The sequence below is a fragment of the Leucopleurus acutus genome (genome assembly GCF_964270905.1).
Source record: "Leucopleurus acutus genome assembly, chromosome: 21".
Taxonomy (NCBI): domain Eukaryota; kingdom Metazoa; phylum Chordata; class Mammalia; order Artiodactyla; family Delphinidae; genus Leucopleurus; species Leucopleurus acutus.
In genome coordinates this window covers 23,539,785-23,563,872 of record NC_139163.1, presented here as the reverse complement: position 1 = coordinate 23,563,872, position 24,088 = coordinate 23,539,785, and the positions used below count along the sequence as shown (strand labels likewise).

The window sequence follows — 24,088 nt, the reverse complement described above, 5'->3', positions numbered from 1 at the left end:
TGCGCAAGGCCAATTATCTTTTCCGTCGCCTTATTTCTACCCCTTATGCAGCTTCTGAATCCGAAATCCTTTTCCAAGAGAGTTTACGGGGGGGCGGTTGGGAGTTCAGAAACTGAACTTCACGTCAGGATTTGCCTTTGCTAGCTGTGCTGTCCCGAGCAAGTTATTTAGTTTCACTGGGCCTCTTGTTTCTTCAGTTGAAAAAGAGAGAGCTGGAACAATGTTCTTCGAAGTTTAGGTGATGGTGACTGACATTTGATGTAAAGTCACGGAACATCTGATAGACAGTAACTTGAAAAATCTCGTCGCCATTTGGGTTAAACAGATCCCAGAGCACGCTGCAGGAGGATTTAGTAGCTTTACAGTTGTATTTCTGTGAAGGAAAGATTTCTTCCCTCTCAGCTGCGGCTACTTAACTCCCACTTAAGCCCCGCTCCCAACCACCCTCCCGTTGTCATGGAGACCAGGGACGCCCCAGCTCTAGATTCCCCTCCCCGGGCGGGGTATATGAGGACGCATGCGCGTTCTCGGCGGCCGAAGGGCCGCGGTGGCTGCCGGGACTGAGCTCCGAACCCGCGGATCAGGAAGTGGCGGGCGGAGCCCGTGGCCGAGTAGCCGCCTGAGGCGCCGCCGCCGCCGCCGCCGCCAGTGCGGGAACCCCGACCTGGCGGGGTAGCGCTGGGCGTGCGTGCGTGCGAGCGGGGGCCCTGACGACGAGCAGGAAGCGGCGGCCACGCAGGCGTGTGCGGCTGTCGAGGAGGAGGCTCCGGGAGGCGGCGGCCGGGCTCGTGGGGCGGCCCTCCTGGCTCAGGTAGGGGCCGCAGCAGCGGGGTGAGGGGCGCGGAGCCCCGGCCTGTTGTTCCTCCGGGCCGCCTCCGCCCGGGGGCGAGCGGGCCTCCCACCCCGCGGGAGGCTGGGACAGCCGTTACCGGCGCGAAACGCTGAAACCTGCTAACAGCTTCTCGGGAGCATCGTCTTTTAGGCCGGAGGTTCATTGAGCAAAGTTTTGGGTTAGAAAGAGGGGAAATTCACATCGGAGAGCTGATTGTGCCGCTTCCTGGCCCCCCAGCTTGCATTAGCAGCTGCCGTAGGAACCAGGTGTGTGGAGTTTGGGGAAACGGTGCCCAGCCACCCAAAGGCTGGGATGTAGGTGCTTCTTTCTGGACTGTTGTTTTCAGCTGCTTTTTGGAGACCTACTTTGGAATGATTCCTAAGCTTTAGTTATAATGGTTGTTTCCTGCAAAGCCTAAAGACATTTCCCGAAACAAATAGCTGCGCTAACCACTCTTCCGTCCACCTCTACGTTTCTGTCATTTAAGAGGTGAGCAAGTGTCTATCCTCAGCTCGCCGGCTATTCATAGCAGTGTTGGCACCTGCGAGGCGCAGGCGGGAAAGAAGCGAGAGAGGAAAGAGCAGAAAGGTTGAAAGAAGTCAAATGATAAAGTGGAAAGAATGTGGGCTTTGGAGCCAGAAGATTTTCTTTTAATTTTTGGCTTCTTATTGGGGGAACACGTGGACTCTCTGAGTTATGGTTTGTTTTTTGTTAATGTCAGATGGGCAGGATGATGTGTCCTGTCTACAACACAGGTCAGTACATGTAAAACTCTACAGGTACTGCGTAGTCTTGTGAGGAAAAGTTAGGCGGAACATGTGATGGTGAAAGACCTTAAACCTGTTCTACGTGCCATTGAACTTGACCCATAACCACACAGGTCGCCTTTGCTTGGGAGGCCTTTACCAGTATTTCAGGTCTGTAGTGAGGGGCACCTGATTTAGGAGTCAGGATATTCGTGTCCTGGCTCAGGTACTTTCAGCTGTGTAACCTTAACGATGCCTCTTCACTTCAGATTTCACGTATTAAAATAGAAATAACGCGAAGTACCAGTTACCTCGTAGAGTTGTGAGGATCAAATGCTGTAAACATCAGGTTTTTGTAAACTGTAAGGCTTTTGTTTAAATCTGTGTTAAAATCATGGTTATAACAGCCGGGGTTAGTTATCTGTTTTTACAAGGTGAAATAAACAGATAACAGATGTTTCTTGTTTTAGGCTTGTTGCCCTCCCCTTATCACTGGGGAATTCTTTCTTCTTCTGACACTTTTCCTCCCCAAGACTGCCTCCTGCCTTCCTCACCCCAGCGTAATCATTCGGTTACTTCTTTTCAGATCCAGCTCGAAATAATAGTACTGAAATAACATATATTTTATAGCTTTACTATTTAGAAAATTATTTTCACAAACATTTTCTCAGTTTATTCTTACAATTGGGCTAGATGTAGACAGCATTGGTAGTACCCTTATTTTACTTATGATAAATTTGGATTTAGGGAGGTCTAGTGGATTGCCCAGGTCACGTTGCTATTAGGGATTAGAACTGAGGGAAGAAGGCAGGTCTTAGATTCGAGGTCCCGTGCCGGTGATTCTTTTTTCGTTCCTTAGCTGAAGTTTACTCTGATTATTTCCTATCAATGCTTTTATATATGTATATATTTTAAATTTTATTGAAGCATAGTTGGCTTATGATGTTGTGTTTAATTTATGCTGTCCGGCAGAGTGACTCAGTTATACATATATATTCTTCATATTCTTTTCCATTATGGTTTATCTTAGGATATTGAATATTGTTCCTTGTACTATACAGTGGGACCTTGTGTATGCGTCCTACATATAATAGTTTGCATCTGCTAACCCAAACTCCCAGTCCTTCCCCCTCCCCCCCACCCCCTGCTTGGCAACCACAAGTCTGTTCTTTATATTTGTGAGTCTGTTTTTGTTTCGTAGATATGTTCATTTGTGTCATATTTTAGATGCCACATACAAGTGATAGCATATGGTATTGGTGTTTCTCTTTCTGACTTCGCTTAGTATGATAATCTCTAGGTCCATCCGTGTTGCTGCAAATAGCATTATTTCATTCTTTTTAATGGCAGAGTAATTATTCAATGCTTATATTTTTAACTTTTAGCATGCTAAGTCACGTTTTATTTATTCATTGCTTTTTTTAAAATAAATTTATTTGATTTATTTATTTTTGGCTTAATTGGGTCTTTCGTTGCTGCGCTTGGGCTTTTCTCTAGTTGCAGTGAGCTGGCTACTCTTCGTTGTGGTTTGCGGGCTTCTCATTGCGGTGGCTTCTCTTGTTGTGGCTCACGGGCTCTAGGGGCGCGGGCTTCAGTAGTTGTGGCGCACAGGCTCAGTTGCTCCGTGGCATGTGGGATCTTCCTGGACCAGGGATCGAACCTGTGTCCCCTGGATTGGCAGGCGGATTCTTCACCACTGTGCCACCACAGAAGTCCCTATTCATTGCTTTTTAACCGAGGTGCTCAGTGCTTTCATGTTCTCAAATGTAAGCTTATTGAAGGCAAGGATTTATCTTTCAGAACTTTTCATGGTTGTAGTACAGTGCCTCACAAACAGAAGAAATTTTTTTTAATATATTAGTTTTTTTTAAATTAATTTATTTTTTAAAATTTTATTTATTTTTGGCTGCGTTGGGTCTTTGTTGCTGTCAGCGGGATTTCTCTAGTTGCCTTGAGCGGGGGCTACTCTTTGTTGCGGTGCGTGGGCTTCTCATTGCAGTGGCTTCTCTTGTTGTGGAGAATGGGCTCTAGGTGCGTGGGTTTCGGTAGTTGTGGTGCTCGGGCTTAGTTGCTCTGTGGCATGTGGGATCTTCCCGGACCAGGGCTTGAACTCGAGTCCCCTGCATTGGCAGGCAGATTCTTAACCACTGCGCCACCAGGGAAGCCCAAACAGAAGACATTTAATAAAGGATTGTAAAACCATTAACAACGAGGCTAGAGCAATTTAAAGATGTTCTTCTGTTCGTTATTCACTTAAATATTTATTGAGCTACCCCATGCTTGAAGGCTTTCAAAGTATAAGTCTTTTTCCTCTGGGACTTTGTTTCCCAACTTATGAACACTAGTCTTAGTAGTATAGAAATCATTTTTGTAGTCACCTTGTTTACTTCTGAGACTCTCCATGGGGTTCTAGGGAGAGTTCAGACAAGAGAGGAATGTTATAAAATACTTGTTGAATGACCTGTGGCTTCCCTGGTTGTACTGAAGTTGCTTAGAATTGTAGAGTTGTTTTTTTTTTTTTTTTTCCCCGGTACGCGGGCCTCGCACCGCTGCGGCCTCTCTCGTTGCAGAGCACAGGCTCCGGATGCGCAGGTTCAGTGGCCATGGCTCATGGGCCTAAGCCGCTCCGCAGCATGTGGGATCCTCCCAGACCGGGGCACGAACCCCTGTCCCCTGCATCAGCAGGCGGACTCTCAACCACCGCGCCACCAGGGAAGCCCAGAATTGTAGAGTTTTAAAACTGGGAAAAAACCCAAAGAAGTCTAGTCCCACCTCCTTCCAAATCAGGAATTTCTGTAGATATTTCTAACATATTAATCCAGCCTCTTCACTACTTATGAGAGTCCACCAGTTTTAAAATATACCTTTTAATTTACAAGCAATTCTGATGGTTCTCATTTTTTTGCAATGAGCCTAAATTTGTCTCCTAATTTCCACCCAGTAGTCCTGCTGTTGTTCCTAAAGCAGCATTGTCCAATAGGAATACAGTGTGAGCTGCAAGTGTGAGCCACACAGGTAATTTAAAATTTTCTAGTAGCCATAATTTAAAAAAGAAAAAATAAGGGAAATTAATTTTAATATTTTACTTAACCCAGTATATCCAAACTATTATCACATTAGCGTAATCAGTCTAAAATATTTCAGTAATTTAAAAAGTTCTTTTCGCTGTATTGAGTCTTTTAAATGTGGGTGTATTTTACACTTAGAGTACATCTCAACTCCAGCCCCATTTCAGGCGCTCAGTCAGCACTTCTGCCAGCGGCTGTTTGTTATATTGGACAGTGTAGTTCTAGAGCTTTAGAGAATAATCCTATTTTTCTTTACTAGTGCCTAGCACAGTGCTTGGCATATAACAGGCACTAATTAAAGAATTTTTTGAGTGAATGAGTAAGTGAATAAATACAGGTGCTAGAGAACTAGTAATAAAAGGTAATTCTGTTTGGGAAATAACTCTTGTTGAGACCTGTGGATTTGGCACATAGATTTGAGTGGCTGGAATCTGTATTAAAGAAACTTATTTTTATCTTTGCAGCATTATGGATCCAAGTCTCTTGAGAGAACGGGAGCTGTTCAAAAAACGAGCTCTTTCCACTCCTGTAGTAGAAAAACGTTCTGTATCTTCTGAGTCATCTTCATCATCATCAAAGAAGAAGAAAGCGAAGCTAGAACATGGAGGATCATCAGGCTCTAAACAAAATTCTGGTTAGTAGAATTGACTTTTTTTTTTTTTTTTTTTTGCAGCATGCGGGCCTCTCACTGTTGTGGCCTCTCCCATTGCGGAGCACAGGCTCCGGACGCGCAGGCTCAGCGGCCATGGCTTACGGGCCCAGCCGCTCCACGGCATGTGGGATCTTCCCGGACCGGGGCACGAACCCGTGTCCCCTGCATCGGCAGGTGGACTCTCAACCACTGTGCCACCAGGGAAGCCTGGCTCTTTAGGACTGTTCAGCTTTTATTTTTCGGGAAACCATTTAGTTCATTTTTCAGTTCATCATTCATATTGTTTGTTAGGTACTTTGTTAAGTGTAAGGGATGGGATGATGAGAATTTTTTGCTCTTAAGATGTTAATAGTTGTTTTGTAGTTAGAATTTAGGTTATTATCTTTAAGAAGATAAAACACTTCACTGAGGTTTAATCTATATACTGTACCGTTCACTCGTTTTAAGGGTATAATTCAAAGATTTTTAGTAAGTTTACAGAGTTGTGCAACAACTATTACTACAATTGAATTTTTGTTCCCACCTCAGCCTCTGATAATTAGTAATCTACTTCTTTCTCTATAGATTTCCCTTTTCTGGACATTTCATATAAATGGAATTGTACAATATGTGTTCTTCAGTATGTGGCTTCTTTTACCTGGCATCTGTTGAGATGATAATGTTGTTGTTCTTCTTTGTTAATATGGTTTATTACATTAATGGATTTTCAGATGTTAAACCAACCTTGCATTCTTGGAATAAATCCTACTTGGTCATGGTGTGTAATCCTTTGTTGTGGGATTCAGTTTGCTGACATTTTGTCCATGATTTATCCATGTTGTAGTATGTATCAATATTTCATTCCATTTTATTGCTGAAGAGTATTCCATTGTATGATATATACCACAGTTTGTTTATCTGTTCACCAGTTAATGGACATTTGGATTATTTCCACTTTTTGGCTATTATGAATAGTGCTGCTGGGAACATTCACATACAAGTCTTTGTATGGATGTGTATTTTTTTCCTCTTGGATAGAATTCCACTTAAGAGTGGAATTTCTTGGTCATGTGGTAAATTTATGTTTAATTTTTTAAGAAACTACCAAAATGGCTCTACCATTTTACATTTTCACCATCAATGCATGTGGGTTCCATTTTTTTTTTCTTATTCTTGCCAACACTTGTTATTCCTTGTCATTTTGATTGTAGCCATTCTGGTGGGTGTGAGGTGGTATCATTGTGGTTTTAATGTGCAGTACCCTAATGACTAATTATGTTGAACATCATTTCATGTGTTATTGATCATGTGTCTTTTGGTGAAATGTCTATTCAGAATTTTTTGCCCATTTGAAAAAATTGGGTTGTCTTCTTCCTACTGATTTGTAAGGGTTTTTTATATATTCTGGGTACAGTTTCTTGATCCAGTATCACAAGTGTTCTTGGTGTCATATTTAAGAAATCTTTGCCTAACCCAAGGTCATAAAAAATTCCTCCTGTGTTTTCTTCTAAGAGTTTTATAGTTTTAGCTCTTAGATTTAGGTCTGTGATATGTTTGAGTTGATTTTTTTATGTATGGATTAACATAAGGGTGTAAATTCATCTTTTTGTGTGTGGTTATTCAGTTATCCCTGCACCATTTCTTGAAAAAACTTTCTTTTCCCCATTGACTTGCATTGGCATCATTGTTGAATATCAGTTGACTACAAATGAGAGTTTTTTCTGGAATCTAAATTAGGTTCCGTTGACTCATATGTCTGTCCTTATGCCAGTACGATATTCTCTTGATTGCTGTAGCATTCTAGTGACATTTTGAAATTGGGAAGTGTGGAAGTAAGTCCTTCAGTTTTGTTCTTTTTTTCAAAGTTGTTTTGGTTTTTCCTGGAGCCTTTGCATTTCCATATAAATTTTAGGATCAGCTTGTCAGGTCTCATCTGTAAAAGAGCCAGCTGTGATTTTGATAGGGATTGCATTGAGAATTGCTATCTTAACAATATTAAGTCTTTCAGTCAATTAACATGGCTCTCTTTCCGTTTTTTTAGGTTTCTAATTTCTCTCAACAATGTTATGTAGTTTTTAATGTATGTCTTGCTTTGTTAAATTCTAAATATTTTATTCTTTTTGATATTGTGAATGAAATTGTTTTCTTTGATATTGTTTTAATTTGATATTTGGTTTGTTAATTGCTAGTATATGGAAACACAGTAGATTTTTGCACACTGATCTCAAACTCTGCAACCTTGCTGAACTCATTATTTCTAGTTTTTTGTGTGGATTTTTTAGGATTATCTATATGTAATATTTTGTCATCTGTGAATAAGAACAGTTTTACTTCACCTTGCCAATATGAATGCCTTTTCTTTCTTTTTCTTGACTGTTAATATTGGCTAGTAATAGAAGTAGTGAGTGTGAATATTTTTTGTTCCTATCTTAGGGGGAAAGCATTCAGTCTTTCACTATTATGTATGTTAGCTGCAGGGTTTTTGTAGGTGCCCTTTATCAGGAGTTCCCCTCTATTTTTAGTTTGTTGAGAGCTTTTAATATAAATGGGTAGTGGATGTTGTTAAATGCTTTTTCTGCATCTATTGAGGTAATCATGTTTGTTCTTATTTTTTATTAATATGGTATATTACATTAATCTGTTTTCAGATGTTAAACCAACCTTATATTCTTGGAATAAATCCTACTTGGCCATGGTGTGTAATCCTTTTTATTTGTTGTGGGGTTCACTTTGCTGAACAATCTACTTCTGTAATATTTTGTACAGAGTTTTTGGTGATATTTTGTACAGGATTTTTGTATCTGTACTCGTGAGGAATGTGGTCTGTAGTTTACTTCTCTTGTGCTTATTGGGGTATTTCTGGCCGCAAACGATTTGCAAAGTATTTCCTTTTCCTTTGTTTTCTGGAAAAGTTTGTGAAGGTTTGATATAAATTTCTCCTTAAATATTTGATAGAATTCACTAGGGAAGCCATTTGGGCCTGAGCTTTCCTTTGTGGGATGCTCTTGGTTGAAATTTCTTCTTATAGATCTATTCAGATTTTCTATTTCTTCTTGAGTTAATTTGGTAGTTTGTCTTTTTAGGGGTTTGTCCATGTCATCATCTACATTGTCCAAAGTTTTTTAGAGTATTCGCTTTTGATTTCTATAAGGTCAATAGTGATATCCCTCCCTTCTTTCATTTCTGATTTTAGGAATTTTTTGTTTTATTTGTTTTTGTTTTGTTTAGTCCAGTTTAAAGGTTTGTCAATTTTGTTGATCTTTTAAAAAAACAACTCTTTGTTTCACTGATTTATCTGTTTTTCTGGTTTTTAAAAATTTCATTTATTTCCACTTCAGCATTTATTATTTCCTTCCTTCTGCTTATTTTGGGTTTAGTTTACTCTTAGGCTATTATCTTTTAGACAGCTAGGTCAGTGCAACTTAACTCACAACAGAAATTATTTACCTCCTTCAAAGTGTAGCAGTGTAATCTTTATTGATGTCATCTTGTTAGATGTTCTTCAGGCTGTTGTGCTGATGTTAAAGCAGAGCCAGTCTTTCTACCAAAGGAGGTTTATCATTCTTGTTAGCACGTGCATTAGGTTTGATTATCTCTCATTACAATGAAATTTACATGAATTCATAATAAAATTTTACAAATTGTTTTAAACATTAACAGAGACCTGCCTTAGACCTGGTCTCTTTGATCTGCTTAAGAATATCTTTGCTCCAAAATCTCAGTGGCTTAAAACAACAAAGGTTTGTTTCTCTTTCATACCACATGTTTATCATGTGTTGGCAGGGGTCTTAGCTCATTACAGTCACTCGAGGACCCAAGCTGATAGAGTAGCTGATACTTCAAATGTTGTTGGTTTTGTTTCAATGCCCGAGGGAAAGAGAGCTCTGGAAGATCTTGCCTGGCAGTTAAACGCTGTGGTCTGGAGGTGATACAGATCGACTCCTCTCACAGCTCATTAGCCAGAGCTAGTCACAGGGCTCTACCCAGCCAGTTCCATGTGCTCAGAAAGAGGGGAGCTGGAAATACTGGGTGTAAACACTAAAGACTACCATACCACCCTAGCTCGGGGCACTACCATTGGATTGCCCAGTCAGCTGCTTGTCAGGTGTCCTGGTTTAGCTTCCCTACTGGCCATTCTCTGTACAAGTCAGTGATTTTTCTAATCACGAATCTGATGATGTCATTCTCTGTTTAAGGCTGATCATTGCTTTTCAGACAAAGCCCACCTTTTCCTGCAGCCTACATGCTGTACTTGATCTTGTCCCCTTATCTATTGTGCCCGTATCTCATTTTTCTCCTTGTACTCTGTCCTAATGATACTGGCTTGTTGCTACTCTAACATGCTTCACTCTCTTGCCTCCTGGCCTTTGCTCATATTATTTCGTCTTCCTGGAACGTTCTTTCTTACCTCCTTCCCCCTTTCCTTTGGTTAACTCCTATTCCTCTTCTAGGTTTCAGCTTTAAAGTCATTCCCACTTTCCAATTTGTGTTTATTGCTTGGCCTTTGAATTCCCAGAGCACTCCCTGTTTCTGACAAAGCTATTGTGTGCCACTGTAATTGCATGATTACTTGTTTGCCATTGTAACCTAATCCCTCACACATGGAAGCACTCAGTACATATTTGTTAAATGGCTAAATAGATTACAGGGTAGGGTAGGGAAAAGGTAGTGTATGTTATCAAAAAATCTAGTTATCAAAGGACCTGTATGCTTCCCATCTATGGCAAGGACCCCAAAGTTTTCCATTTATGAAAACGTGGTTTTAACAAGTGCTCAGAGTAGCTCTTGGTTACCAGAATATTTTGTATACCTAAGTTCCACAAGTCCTTTGAAAGTTGGTTATGTTATTTTTTTCTAATGTTAAAAAAATATATAAAAACATTGTGTGGAAAAGTGATTTCAGGCTGGCATGTAGGGCTCTTTAAGTTGAAAATGACATACTTATTTTTCACTTCCCATATCAAGTATTTTCTGTTTTGCCATAATTTTCAGTTGCTTCTTAATGTTGATGAGACACATTTAGTTAAGTGCCGTTACTTCCAATTATTTTGTTATTTTGAGTAATGCTATTGTAAACATCTTTGTATCTTCAGTTTTTTCTTTTGAAGTAATTTCTCAGAATAAATTTCCAGGAGTGACATTTCTGGTCTAAGGGCAGTTATAGTGTAGTGGTTAAAAGCATATTTTGGTTTGCTCATGGGTAGCAGCAAAATAGTGTCAGGGTTATAAAATATAATACTGTACAGCCTTTGGCATTCCAAGAAGTAAGATTGCCATATTTCTTAACAGGTGTTAAGTGGTCCTAGCTTTTGACTTGCTCTTGACTTTTTTGGCAGTCTTTTTTTTTTGGGCCACACTGCGCGGCTTTCGGGATCTTAATTCCCAGACCAGGGATTGAACCCAGGTTCCGGCAGTGAAATCGTCCAGTCCTGACTACTGAACTGTCAGGGAGTTACCTGGCAGTCTTTTTGCATTGGGTATCTTAGTCCTTGGGAGTGTGAATGCGAGAGACATAATGAAAGAACAAGCTCAAGAAATGCAATTTAGGGGGGTATGCTAGAAAGTTTTAGTTTGAAAACAGCTCATCTTAGACCATGTATTTCTTACTAAACAGTAAGTCAATTTTATGAAAAGTTTATGCAAGTGTCCTTGTGACCTTGCTGAGTATTTTGAGTCTTTTTTTTCCACACTAATCCTACATAAAACTTAAATCTTTAAAAATATTTTAGTTGTCTTCAATAAACTAGAAAGTATTGCTTCTTAGTAAGTAGGGACTTACGTATAAGTGGGAATATTTTACTAGGGATTTAGATAAGTATTTTAAGTAGCATTTTAATTACCAAAATATATGAAGGATAGTACTCTGTTTTTTAGTTCACATGGTTTGTTTAGGTATGTTATTTTGGGATCATTAGCCTTTCTTTTGGTTTCCAGTTTACTTTTTAATGCCTAGTATTGAGCTCTAGGAATCTTTTAACTAGTTTTTGAAGTGTTATTTTAAATAGATTGGTAAATTATTCACATTTGTGAAAGTTTTACAGTATATTTAATGAAATCGATACACACACAAAAAGTGCATATTTAACTTGTTTTTCCCTTCTAGTAGAAATCTTTTAATTATTCGTAGTCGGTTTTGTAATAACGGTTGACCTCAGAAATTTTTCTTTTTTTCTCAGTAATTGACGGCTGTTTTCAGAGCTTTTGTTCATCTTATGTAGAGTACTAGACCACTTCAGTTTCACGTTTTCTGATGTTGTCCATCATACTTCTAAGAGGGTTCGGTTCATTTTTCAAGTCTTTCACAGTTTTGTTTTTTACACAGCAGCAGCAGTCAAGCGCTTCATAAAGGAAAGCCAGCACCACTAAAGATACCACTGTAAATATAAATAAAAGCAGAATGACAAAGCAGGCAGTGTTCCAGTTATCATGGAAAGGGTAAATTTTTTGAACTTGAAAACCAAAGTACTGATAAACAGATGTAGTTGTTTCATTCCAGAGGCTTGAGCTCTGGGAGGCCATTCTTAGAGATTCCACTTCTTATATAGCTCGTTTGAATCTGTAGAAAGGTAGAAAATGAATATATGTAACCAAACTCTACAGATTGGTCAATTCAAATGTCAATTTCTAAGATTTGTTAGTAAATTTATATAGGCTGCATGAGTATTCCTTATTTTCTGTCAGAATTAATGTCTGAATGGTATTCTTGAAATTTTTTCGATATTTATGCAGTGTACTCTGTAAACGATACTATGTAGTTTTTAATTTTTTTTATTTTTTTATTTTTATTTTTTTGCGGTACGCGGGCCTCTCACTGTTGTGGCCTCTCCCGTTGCAGAGCACAGGCTCTGGACGCGCAGGCTCAGTGGCCATGGCTCATGGGCGCAGCCGCTCTGCGGCATGTGGGATCTTCCCAGACCGGGGCACGAACCCGTGTCCCCTGCATCGGCAGGCGGACTCTCAACCACTGCGACACCAGGGAAGCCCCCATACTATGTATTTTTTAATGTATATCATTTGTTAGACAAATATTTATGATCAAGCTTCATATACAGAAATTAACTGCTAATGGAGGGAGAAAAAAGGCAGCTGAATTGGTTTAAAATTTGATTAAAGCACCGGTCAGAGAGCTGTTACCTACAAAAAAAAATCTTAGCATTTTAAAGTTGTGTTCTTCAAACTGTCTGCAGAAGAGCTTTTCCCATTACCCTTGTGGATCCTTCTCACCTTCTTGGTTCAGTGTATTTCTGTCTATTTCCACTCCTTTAAACTTCCAGGACAGGTGATCTGAATCAGGAAATAATGACTGAGTGAAAAATAGTAGAGAAAGAAAAGCCAAATAATGACAGTTTTCAGAATAAGGATAAAACAGTTTTAGATTAAAGTTGCCTATGAAGAGACCTTAATCTTAGGATTTTTTTTTGGTTATGTATATGATAGTCTTAAATGTTTCATAATACCTAAATGACCTATGGACAGGAATATTAAAAAAAAACAGGCAAATGCAGCATCCCAAAGGTATGTATTATTAAATTATTATTCCATCTCACAGAATTAGCCAGTGAGTTAAAGTTTCACTGTTCTTGCATTAAGCTTTGCTCTTGTTGACCTGATACTTGTTGGGCCTTAAGTGGGACTGTAAAGATTGAAGATCTGATAGTATTAAAAATAATAAATGATTTTATTATCTTAATCATTCAAAAATATCTTTTTAAGGGGACTTCCCTGGTGGTCCAGTGGTAAAGAATCCACCTTCCAATGCAGGGGACCGCGGGTTCAGTCTCTGGTTGGGGAACTAAGATTCCCACATGCTGCAAGGCTACTGAGCCTGCGTGCCTCAACTAGAGAGCCCACGTGCCACAAACTGCAGAGCCCACGTGCTCTGGAGCCTGCATGCCCAACTAGAGAGAGAAAGCCTGAACACCACAACTAGAGAGAAGCCCACATGCCGCAATGAAGATCCCGCGTGCTGCAACTAAGACCTGACCCAGTCAAAAATAAATAAACAAAAACCCCCAAAATAGCTCAAGTTTTTTGAAAAAATTATAAAATATCTCTATATACTAAGAAACTTTTTGAAATGAGAGGAAAAAACCCCATAGTTCCACTTCCCTAATTCAGTGACTGTTGTCAGTTTGTGTGCTTGCTTTTATGAAAGAAATGTTTTGTGTGATTTTTTTTTGCTACATAGTTGTAAATAGACTTTCATTCTTGTAAACAAATGTTTATTGATTACCTACTGAGTAACAAATCCTTTTTTAAAAAATATTTTTATTTGTTTGGCTGTGCTGGGTCTCAGTTGTGGCATGCGGGATCTTTAATTGCGGCATGCGGGATCTTTAGTTGCGGCACACGGGATCTTTTAGTTGCAGCATGTGGGCTCTTAGTTGCGGCATGTGGGATCTAATTCCCTGACCAGGGATTGAACCCAGGCCCCCTGTGTTGGGAGCATGGAGTCTTAACTGCTGGACCACCAGGGAAGTCCCAACAAATACTTTTCTAAGTGCTGGAGATAACTTGTGTGTGAGAGTATGTTTCATTTATAGAAAATTTCAAGGTACTACAGAAGTATGAGTATAATAAACACCCATGTGCTTATAACACAGCTTCATTGATCAATTCTTGGCCAGTCTATATCTCTGCTCACTTCCATTCCATGGATTATTTTGAGGCAAATCCCAGACATCATGTCACTTCATCTAGGAATATTTCAGTATATATCTCTTAAAAGGTGAGGACTCTGTCTTTAAATATAACCACTATATCATTTTCACACCAAAAAAGATTAAAAACTGACTTAAAACCCCCCAAACATAACAATATAATTCCTAAGATTTCTGTTTTCTTTATAAATATAATTTTAAAACTTTGGGGTTAATAAACTAATATTTTCTAAGGTTTTTTTTTTCGTTTTTCTTTAAATTTGATTTGCGTGGCGGATCATCTCACTTCTTTGGATGGACTTGGTCTCTTCCTTTTTTCCTTCATATATTTTGAAGGTTAAATTGATGATCTGAGGCCAAAAGTAAAGGCTTAATAAATTCATTTTTTCTTGTTGGATTTAAGAATCCATTTATGGTGCTTGGTCACCTTTCACCTTGAAATGAGGGACAAGAGACTAATGGACAGTAATTGAATTAATTGCTTCTTTTCTGGGACATACAAAAATGCATTGTCTGGAACACAGGTATTTGAGTAACTTGCCGTTACATTACAGTATTTCAAACTATGTCAAGAGACCCAGCCTTTCAAAGTTACTCTTTTTTTTTTTTTTTTTTTGCGGTACGTGAGCCTCTCACTGCTGTGGCTTCTCCCATTGCGGAGCACAGGCTCCGGACACTCAGGCTCAGCGGCCATGGCTCACGGGTCCAGCCGCTCCGCGGCATGTGGGATCCTCCCGGACCGGGGCACGAACCCGTGTCCCCTGGATTGGCAGGCGGACTCTCAACCACTGTGCCACCAGGGAAGCCCTCAAAGTTACTCTTTTATCTTTTGAATTTTTCTCTTCCAAGCACACCCTTGTAGAAAGCAGGCTGCTGCGTTGTACAGCTCTGGGGAGCACCAGTCATGTTTTGTTGTGGGGTGGGTGCCATTCAGGTAGAATACAGTGTAAATTGGGGTTGTGCAGTGTGGAGTCCTGATAGGCTACCCCTCCACCTCTGCGTTGTTGCTGCCTCTGAACTTAACCACCTTTTACACAAATAGTCAAGTAACCTATAGAAACTAACTCAAACAGAGACAAAAGTTAAGTCCTTTTTGATCCAGCCTTGCTGATAGTGTCATGAATGCATGTGCACAGACACACAAATGCCTGAAAAATGTTCAGCTTTGGAACTCCCTTAGGATTTTTAGCACTGCTAAAATGCAGATATTCCTGGGAGGGGTAACAAACATTGTTAAAATTATTTTTACTTCAGTGTGAATGAGTTTCAGATGCTTTTTTTTTTAAAAGAGAGCTAATAGAGGAGAGGGAGAGGAAGAAGATTAGGACCTTGGTGAAATGGGGGATTGTGCGACTTATGTGGGTAGGTAAAGAACAGGAAGAATTGCTTGAGGGTCTGTCTAATAATTTTACCTTGGCCAACCTAGCCCTCTTCAGCACTGATTAAAGTATTCCTTAGACTTTCTGTTAAGGCCTTTCAGGTTGATTCCTTTTTAAAATTTGGGAATTTCTTTTGAAGATTTCTCTGGCATTAGAACTGACTGCAGGGGAAACAATGGTAGGGGAGGGAGGAGAGAGTAGAGTGAGGTAATTTCTACATTATGCCTTTGTAATTAATCTACCCTATTAATTAACATTAATTTAAACTGCTATTTCATTATTGATATCAAAAATATCATTATAGCAATTTAAAATAAAAATTAAAAGCATCACCCATGGGCTTCCCTGGTGGTGCAGTGGTTAAGAATCCGCCTGCCAACGCAGGTGACACGAGTTTGAGCTCTGGTCCGCGAAGATCCCACATGCCGCGGAGCAACTAAGCCCGTGCGCCACAACTACTGAGCCTGCGCTCTAGAGCCCGCATGCCACAACTACTGAAGCCCGTGTGCCTAGAGCCCGTGCTCCGCAACAAGAGAAGCCACCACAGTGAGAAGGCCGCGCACTGCAACAAAGAGTAGCCCCCGCTCGCCGCAACTAGAGAAAGCCCGCAGCAACGAAGACCCAACGCAGCCAAAAGTAATAAATAATTAATTAAAAAAAATAGCATCACCTATAATCTTATCTCTGTAACATATCAAACTTGTAATTTTTTTCTTTTATCCTAGACATTGGCTGTATAAATCTATAACTCATACGTGGTTGAAATTATACTGAATTTATTACTTTGTATTTTAATTTATTATGAGCAGGCCTTTTTATTTTTATTTATTTTAATATTTATTTCATTTATTGTTATTTTTATTTTTGGCTGTGTCCTGTCTTTGTTGTGGCGCGTGGGCTTCTCTCTAGTTGTGGTGTTCGGGTTTTCTCTTGTTGAAATGTGCGGGCTCAGTAGTTGCGGCATGCGGGATTAGTTGCCCCGCGGCATGTGGGATCTTAGTTCCCCGACCAGGGATCAAACCCACATCCCCTGCATTGGAAGGCAGATTCTTTACCACTGGACCACCAGGGAAGTCCCATGAGTAGGCCTTTTTAAATTTATGGTGACTTCCTAAGACTGGGGAGAAATTGTAAAGACTAATAATGTAGGTTACTGTTTCAAAGTGAAATTTTAGAATGATTAGAAAGTTTGCTTAAGGAACTTTATATTCTATTTATTTTTGAGGTACGAGTGAACTGCTTAAAAAATTTTCAGGTCCCCTTGCTCCTAAAAAATAGAGCGGGAGGGAGGGAGGGGGAGAGATGGGAAGGGAGAGATAGGGGAGGCAAGAAGCGGGGCAGGCAGACAGACACACAACTAAATTCACTTACTTTGAAGTTAACTTGTACCCATCAATGAACTGTTCTTCTGGTTAAATTAGTGTAGTATACTCGCACAGTCGGATGTTAAGCATGAATGAGGTGACTGTAGTGACATGGAAAGATTTCTAGGATATGTTTTTAAGTAAACAAAGTGCAGGAGGAAAAAGGGAAATAATATATATTTTTAGTTGCTTGTATCTGCACAAAAATCTTGGGGATATATAGAAATTAATAACAATGATTATTTGTGGGGTTGGTTGGAGAGTAGAGTCGGGAGACCGGGATGTGTGTGAGACTTGTCAAGATGTACCTTGTTATATTCCTTTGGTTTTTGAACCATTCGAGTGTATTATTTATTCAAACCCAGAAGTATTCCTTGCCTTTGGTTTTTAATAATCCATTGTGTTTGGATTACTTCTAAAAAATTAGGATTAGTAAATTGTGACTTTGGTAAGACTGTGTACTTTATCCACACACAAATATGCTTATGATAATTATACTTGTGATAGTGACTGGATAGCAGTATGTGCCATTTCCAAGGGTACTTGTAAGTTTTGTTAGGAGCATCTAAGCAGTTTTCGGAAGGAGTATATATACATGTCAGGTTTATGTTGTGAATGATGACAGTGTGCCATTTGTGAGTGTGTTGATAACTGATGAGCATCTCAAAACATTCACTTTTTGTTAGCTTCTGGGCATATCTGGAAAAAGTAAACCCTGTAATATAGATTCATTTTCTACCTTAAATTTAATGTGGTTTATTCTTTCAGAGTACGGTAGAGCTCTAATAATTTTGTGTGTTAAGTTTAGGATAAAATCTAAATCTTGCTTTGATGAATTAGACATAATTAGATACATAGAAAGACATTTATCATTAGGATTTTCTTGTATTTTAAGACTGTTTTTGAAATTAAAATGTAAATTTATGTGAAGCAAATGCTGTAACATGCCTTACGAAAAGTGAGCGCAAACAGTAAAAAGTAGGAACAGTCTCTTATATATATAATTTTTAGTTTATTATTATTTTCCAATATATTCCCATCATCTATTTTTCCTCCCATTTTAAAAGGCCCTAGTGAAATATTTACAAGGATAGGACTTGGAATTGTTCTGGAGCCTTGAATTGCCAGATCAGAATAAAATTATGCTTTTGCTCTATTTGTGGAAAAAGGCCTTGAATTGAATTCTCTAGTGCATTTAAGCATATCACTTTGAAATATGATCAATTAATCGTAGTAGCCTTTATATATAGAACAACGCACCCAACGCTGGAACTCTCTGGCTTAGGCCATGTCTTTAGTTAGTTTAACTAAACAGCAATGAGCCTCCATCTGTACTAACTATAGATATATTGCCAGTAAAATGTAGGCTGATTATAATGTTTAAAAAATGTGGGTGGCAGGAGTTTTTGTCTACAATTTACCTGAAATTTGAGTTACGAGTTAACTATTTTATTTGACAAAGTTATTTTTATTTGATCTGAGACTTATTTTTTGAGCTCCCGTACTTCGTATAGCAAACAGGAATGTTTTCTAGGCAGTTAACCACATTGTACTGAACCTGGAGAGATCTAATATCTTCTTACAGCAACCTTTGGGCTTTGTAAGGGATACTTTGCTTATGCTAGCAGAACACTGGTTAAGAAACAGAAGGAATAAAAATTATGAAAAAAAAACCTTTAAAATTTAAAATAGATTTACCAGCAAAGAAAAGGACAGAAGTTGGATCTTAGGTCAGTATATATAGGTAATATCCTGGAACTCTAGCATTTACTAAATAATTATTTTTTCATGCTTTAATATTGTAGAATTAGAAATTCAGTCAGCAGTTGAATAATAATTTTTAGTAGGCATGAATGATTGCTGTTAGCTATGAAAGTAATCATATTACCTTGAAAGGTACCCTCCTTCCTCCCATAACCAATTCTTCTTAGAGCATATTTTTATTTTAAAATTTAGTTTATCAAAACGATTTACTGTGTATTTTAAGTTTGGTTTAAGAATCACTTTAATATTATATAGAAATACTGTGATAAATGTATATTTTTGTGGCATATAAAAAATGAAACACTGCTTAAGAAGGTTTTTATTTAATAGCATGATTTGTATGTTATTGTGATAGAGACTTTAAAATTTGACTGTAGGGAATTATTTTAATGAAAATGTATGAAAGTCTAAAGCTCTATAAATGGTCTCTTTGGTTACAGTATAATGCAGCCTACGTAATGGTACCTTTATGGTCTTTTTATTTTTATATAAAAATCACAGTGTGATAATTTATTGGCATTCTCTGCATCTGCACTCAAAGTCAAATAAAATTTTGAATTATCTTCTCATATTCCTTAAAATACAGCAAACTTTCTTATAAATAACTGCTTTAAATTTGCACATATAATCAGAAAGCTTTAGTCCTGGATTTGCTTTTAGTCTAGATTTTTCTTTAAGAAAAATCCTTTGTTAAGACAAACCAAACCGCTGAAATGAAATAGCTCGGAGAAAATGAAATTTGCAAGTAACCTCTTAACATCACATGCATATGGCTTACTCTGAGGTCTGGATATAGATTAGGTTCATAGAAAATGTAATGATTTTCTGTTAAGGCACAGATGGTAAGGGTGCTTATCAAATAGCAAAGATAGTCTTCATATTTTCATAATAAAATCCTACCAAACAATGACATGAATACATTTTTTGGGGTCTTTAGTAGGAACAAAGCTTTCTGCTTCGTTTTTATGGTAAAATATTTATATTGTATCATAAGGACATGTATTATTAAATGAAAAGATCGTATAACCTACCTCTTGTCTGAAAGGCTGCAGTTGAAGCGATGGTATCCGTCTGTTTGTAATGCAGTCTAGTGCACAGCCAAGATGGAGCTGTGCTTCTATTGGTTGAACCACAATGCAGCTGACAGTTTCCTCTACGTGCATTTGCATTAAGTCCTGCCACCCTAGGAGTAAATCATTCATAAACTTGAATAGAGCCGTCTGGGTTCTCAACTGTCACCCCTTATTTTGGCCTTATTTTTTTGTCTTTAAGCTAAATTTCTGCACAGGAATTTGTGAGTTAGTAACAAATTGATGATTCCATAGTGCTTAGCTGTAGAATTTCAGATCCTTCAGTGATTATTTCAGTGCTAGGGCTAGAAGATAATGTCAAGAGAGGCAGTAACCTGGGAAACAAACAGTTCAGGTTTACCAGCGTGGTGTTTCCTCCATGAAGTGTAAGATCTCATAAATGATATTTGCTTTCTCTCTTTCTAATACTTGTTATTTACGTAAAACTTGCTCTCTGAAAGTGATTATTTCTATGTGATGGTTTGATTTAGATGAAATTCTGAGGAAGAAGAAAGGAAATAAGGTTTTTATTTCTATTATTTGGGAGAAGGGTAAGTTTTGGTAGGTACACCACCTGTGTTAAGAAAAAAGCAGTCTGTGAAAGTTAAATTGCAAAAGAATCCTCAGTTGTATGTGTAGAGATAGAATGATTTTCTTACAGTGTATTAGAGTTGTGGTCTAAGCTTAACAGTCAAGGGTTTTTTTTTTTGCGGTACGTGGGCCTCTCACTGTTGTGTGTGGCCTCTCCCGTTGCGCGGCCATGGCTCACGGGCCTAGCTGCTCCACGGCATGTGGGATCTTCCCGGACCGGGGCACGAACCCATGTCCCCTGCATTGGCAGGCGGACTCTCAACCACTGTGCCACCAGGGAAGCCCGATAGTCAACGTTTTTATTTATGGGAGTGGCTACTAGAACAACAGCAGACTGGGTAAATGCTATGCAGACTTATTTTTTAAAATTATGGATAATTGGCACATTTGTTTCTAGGGCCAATAAAGGGGTATGTGGAAATATTCTTATTACATTCATTCATTCAGTCAATTAATATTTATTGTTGACTGTGCCTGGCATTGAGTTAAACACTGGAGGCCTTATGGTAAACAAAACTGTATGTGCTTCATGATTGACCGTATGTGTGGTGCTTATCCTTAGCATATTGTCCTTAACTGTTATTTATAGTCTTTCCAGTTAGTTGTTTATTTAGTAGTGTAGGATAAGTGTAGTATTTTCCTAAAGTCAAACAAGAATTCCCTAAATATGCATTTATGAATTTCTGTACTGTGACAAAATACCCAGTTTGAGATGGAATAACCTGTGTTAAATATTAGTTAATGATTCTTACACAAGACATATCGGAGTTTACAACTGGATTTGAATCTTTACTCTGCCACTTATTACTCTGAGCTTTCTTAGGTTTAAAATGAGACAGTAAAACCTCCTAAATAGGATTTTTTGGAGGGATTAAATGGGAAAATCATTTAGCACGGGTCTTGGCAGTAGTAGGTGTTCAATAAATGTTAGTTACTGTTATCATTATGAGCTTCCTGAAACCTTGGGAAAATGAACCATGTAGGAAGTATTTCATAATTGAAGTAGTAAATGTGAAAGCACACCTGTAAGGCATTCTTTGTTTTTTTAGAATTTTGCCAAGGGAGCAGAGTTTTATTATTTGTTTGTTTGTTCGTTTGTTTATTTATTTATTTATGGCTGTGTTGGGTCTTAGCTGTGGCACGCAGGCCCTTGGTTGTGGCGTGTGGGCTTCTCTCTAGTTGTAGCGTGTGGGTTTTCTCTCTCTAGTGGTGGCACGTGGCTCCAGAGCGTGTGGGCTCTGTAGTTTGTGGCACGTGGGCTTAGTTGCCCCATGGCATGTGGGAATCCTAGTTCTCTGGCCAGGGATGGAACCCGCATCCCCTGCATTGGAAGGCGGATTCTTTTCCACTGGATCACCAAGGAAGTCCTCGTAAGGCATTCTTAATATTGCTATTTTTGAAAACATAGTAAAGAAGGCTTTAATGTGTCAATTAAGTTATTATATTATTAAAATTGTAACAAAGTTTTGTTGTTGTTGTTGTTTTTACACGGTATGCGGGCCTCTCACTGCTGTGGCCTCTCCCGTTGCGGAGCACAGGCTCCAGACGCGCAGGCTCAGCGGCCATGGCTCACGGCCCCAGCCGCTCTGCGGCATGTGGGATCTTCCCGGACCGGGGCACGAACCCGTGTCCCCTGCATCGGCAGGCGGACTCTCAACCACTGTGCCACCAGGGAAGCCCAACAAAGTTATTTTTAAAGGAAAATTGCATATGAGGTCTCAAAAAATCATTCAATAAAGCCTTTTCACTAACTAATCTCAAAGGAATATTATGTTGCCTTCTAGAAGCTGTTCCTGTGGATCTCTGACAGTTGTTAATTTGACTTGTGGTTATTCTAATGCATTCTTTTGTTTAAATTATTATTACCAACCTGGTGCCAGAAATTGACTCTCCCCCCTTTTATTTAACCTCTTCCTTTGTGGATCAGCCACATGGGAACTTTATAATATCTGATCTGATGCCTGGCTAATAGAATGTGTACTTATGAAATGTCTTCCTGGTATTTACAGTGACTTTTTTTACTCTTCCTGCCTATGGCTAATAGAATGCATTTGTGATGCAATGGTAGCATTAGGATTTCTGCCTGTAAATATGCAACAGAATGGTATATGTTCTGAACCAAATGATCTTCTATGTAGATTGCTCCTTGTTTCATGCTACATCCTTTTTAAGTATCCACGTTTATGCAGTGGCAGTGCTTATGTGTTTTTTTTTAACGTCTTTATTGGAGTATAATTGCTTTACAGTGGTGTGTTAGTTTCTGCTTTATAACAAAGTGAATCAGCTATACATATACATATGTCCCCATATCTCCTCCCTCTTGTGTCTCCCTCCCACCCTCCCTATCCCACCCCTCTAGGTGATCACAAAGCACTGAGCTGATCTCCCTGTGCTATGCAGCTGCTTCCCACTAGCTATCTGTTTTACATTTGGTAGTGTATATATGTCCATGCCACTCTCTCACTTCGTCCCAGCTTACCCTTCCCCCTCCCCATGTCCTCAAGTCCATTCTCTACATCTGCATCTTTATTCCTGTCCTGCCCCTAGGTTCTTCATAACCATTTTTTTTTTTTTAGATTCCATTTATATGTGTTAGCATATGGTATTTGTTTTTCTGACTGACTTTACTGTGTATGACAGACTCTAGGTCCATTCACCTCACTACAAATTACTCAATTTTGTTTCTTTTTATGGCTGAGTAATATTCCATTGTATATATGTGCCACATCTTCTTTATCCATTCATCTGTCGATGGACACTTAGGTAAAAATATGGAATGATTCACGAATTTGCATGTCATCCTTGCGCAGGGGCCATGCTAATCTTCTCTGTATTGTTCCAATTTTAGTAATATGTGCTACCGAAGCGAGCACATTGCTTATTTTTTTTATTCCTAATATATCTTTAAAATTTACCTTAAAATAGTTATCATATCATACTTTTTATTAATTCCCATTAATCAATACCCATTTACTTTTTTTAAGTTGATAAGCAGAAATTGATGCCATTGGTGATAAATTGAACTTTTTATCCCTTAGAAGTAATCCACTCACTTCTCATGGTTTTTAAGGTTGTTAGAAAAGCACTATGGATCAGGTTGAGATTTGTATTGTCCTCTTGTTTAATAAACCTTGCTTTTAATTATGGTGGAAATCTAATCAGACTTAAGGAAAGGGTGAGGTAAAGGTACTTATAAAAGAAATGTATTTTAATGCCTTTGAATTATTTATACTTTGCTTCCATCCTTGGTGAGAAAATAGTTATTATGCATGCAGATTTTGAATTTGTCACCAAAATTTTATAGGATAGAATTTACTAGATAGGAAGACTCCAAAACAAATATTTTACCAGAGTTAAAATCATCTTAGTTGCTTAAAAGTCAGTAATCACATCTAATATGAAAATGTTATAATTGCTTTTTGAACCTCATTTTCAGATCATAACAATGGATCATTTAACTTGAAAGCTCTATCAGGAAGCTCTGGATATAAGTTTGGTGTTCTTGCTAAGATTGTGAATTACATGAAGGTAAGTACTTTTCTCAGCTAACAAATTCTGTTGACTTTTGGCGGAAGTAGGGGATTGGTATTTTCAGAAGTAAATTTGTATATACATGTCAAAATTTATCAAATTGTGTGTTTCAATATTTGTCATTTATGTTATGCCTATTATACCTCAAAACTGTAAAAAAAAAAAAAAATTTACTGCCTGAAGCCTTTTACATTATATCAAGTTAGCATTGCAGTGAGTCATCTAAGTGTATTTGATTTACATTACATTAGTTCAAGTACACAATTTAAGCCCACCATTTCATTTAATAAAATTGTGCTCAGGCAGTAGATACAGTCACCTCTTAATTAGTCAATACCTGCTGACCAAACCAGTGAGAAAATGTGAAAGATTTACAGGATATTACTTCCATTGATGTGAGAAATAAAAAGCTACATAGTTCAGGCAGATGGTGGCTTTTCTACATCTTGAAG

General features: G+C 38.5%; 2 protein-coding genes across 3 annotated transcripts in view; one reads left to right on the top strand and one right to left on the bottom strand.

Moving 5' to 3' along the window:
• Positions 1 to 614: 614 nt before the first annotated feature.
• The window catches only part of GTF2E2 (general transcription factor IIE subunit 2), a 76,345-nt gene continuing 52,871 nt past the window's right edge, over positions 615 to 24,088 (top strand). The window contains exons 1-3 of one of the 2 annotated variants that reach the window (XM_082863846.1): positions 615 to 811; positions 5,111 to 5,280; positions 23,542 to 23,633. In XM_082863846.1, coding sequence (XP_082719972.1) covers positions 5,115 to 5,280; positions 23,542 to 23,633 — 258 coding nt within the window. In that variant the 5' untranslated portion in view covers positions 615 to 811; positions 5,111 to 5,114. Of the gene's footprint in view, positions 812 to 5,097; positions 5,281 to 23,541; positions 23,634 to 24,088 lie in introns of those variants that run through there. The other variant, XM_082863847.1, reaches the window with a different exon arrangement.
• Positions 11,385 to 11,949, bottom strand: SMIM18 (small integral membrane protein 18). Its single transcript, XM_082863744.1, has one exon. The coding sequence runs from the start codon at positions 11,794 to 11,796 to the stop codon at positions 11,500 to 11,502; it is 297 nt and encodes a 98-aa protein (XP_082719870.1). The 5' UTR covers positions 11,797 to 11,949; the 3' UTR covers positions 11,385 to 11,499.

What these genes read in the sequence shown, in the direction of transcription:
- SMIM18 (XM_082863744.1), bottom strand. Translation starts at nt 11,796, where the DNA reads ATGGCCTCCCAGAGCTCAAGCCTCTGGAATGAAACAACTACATCTGTT.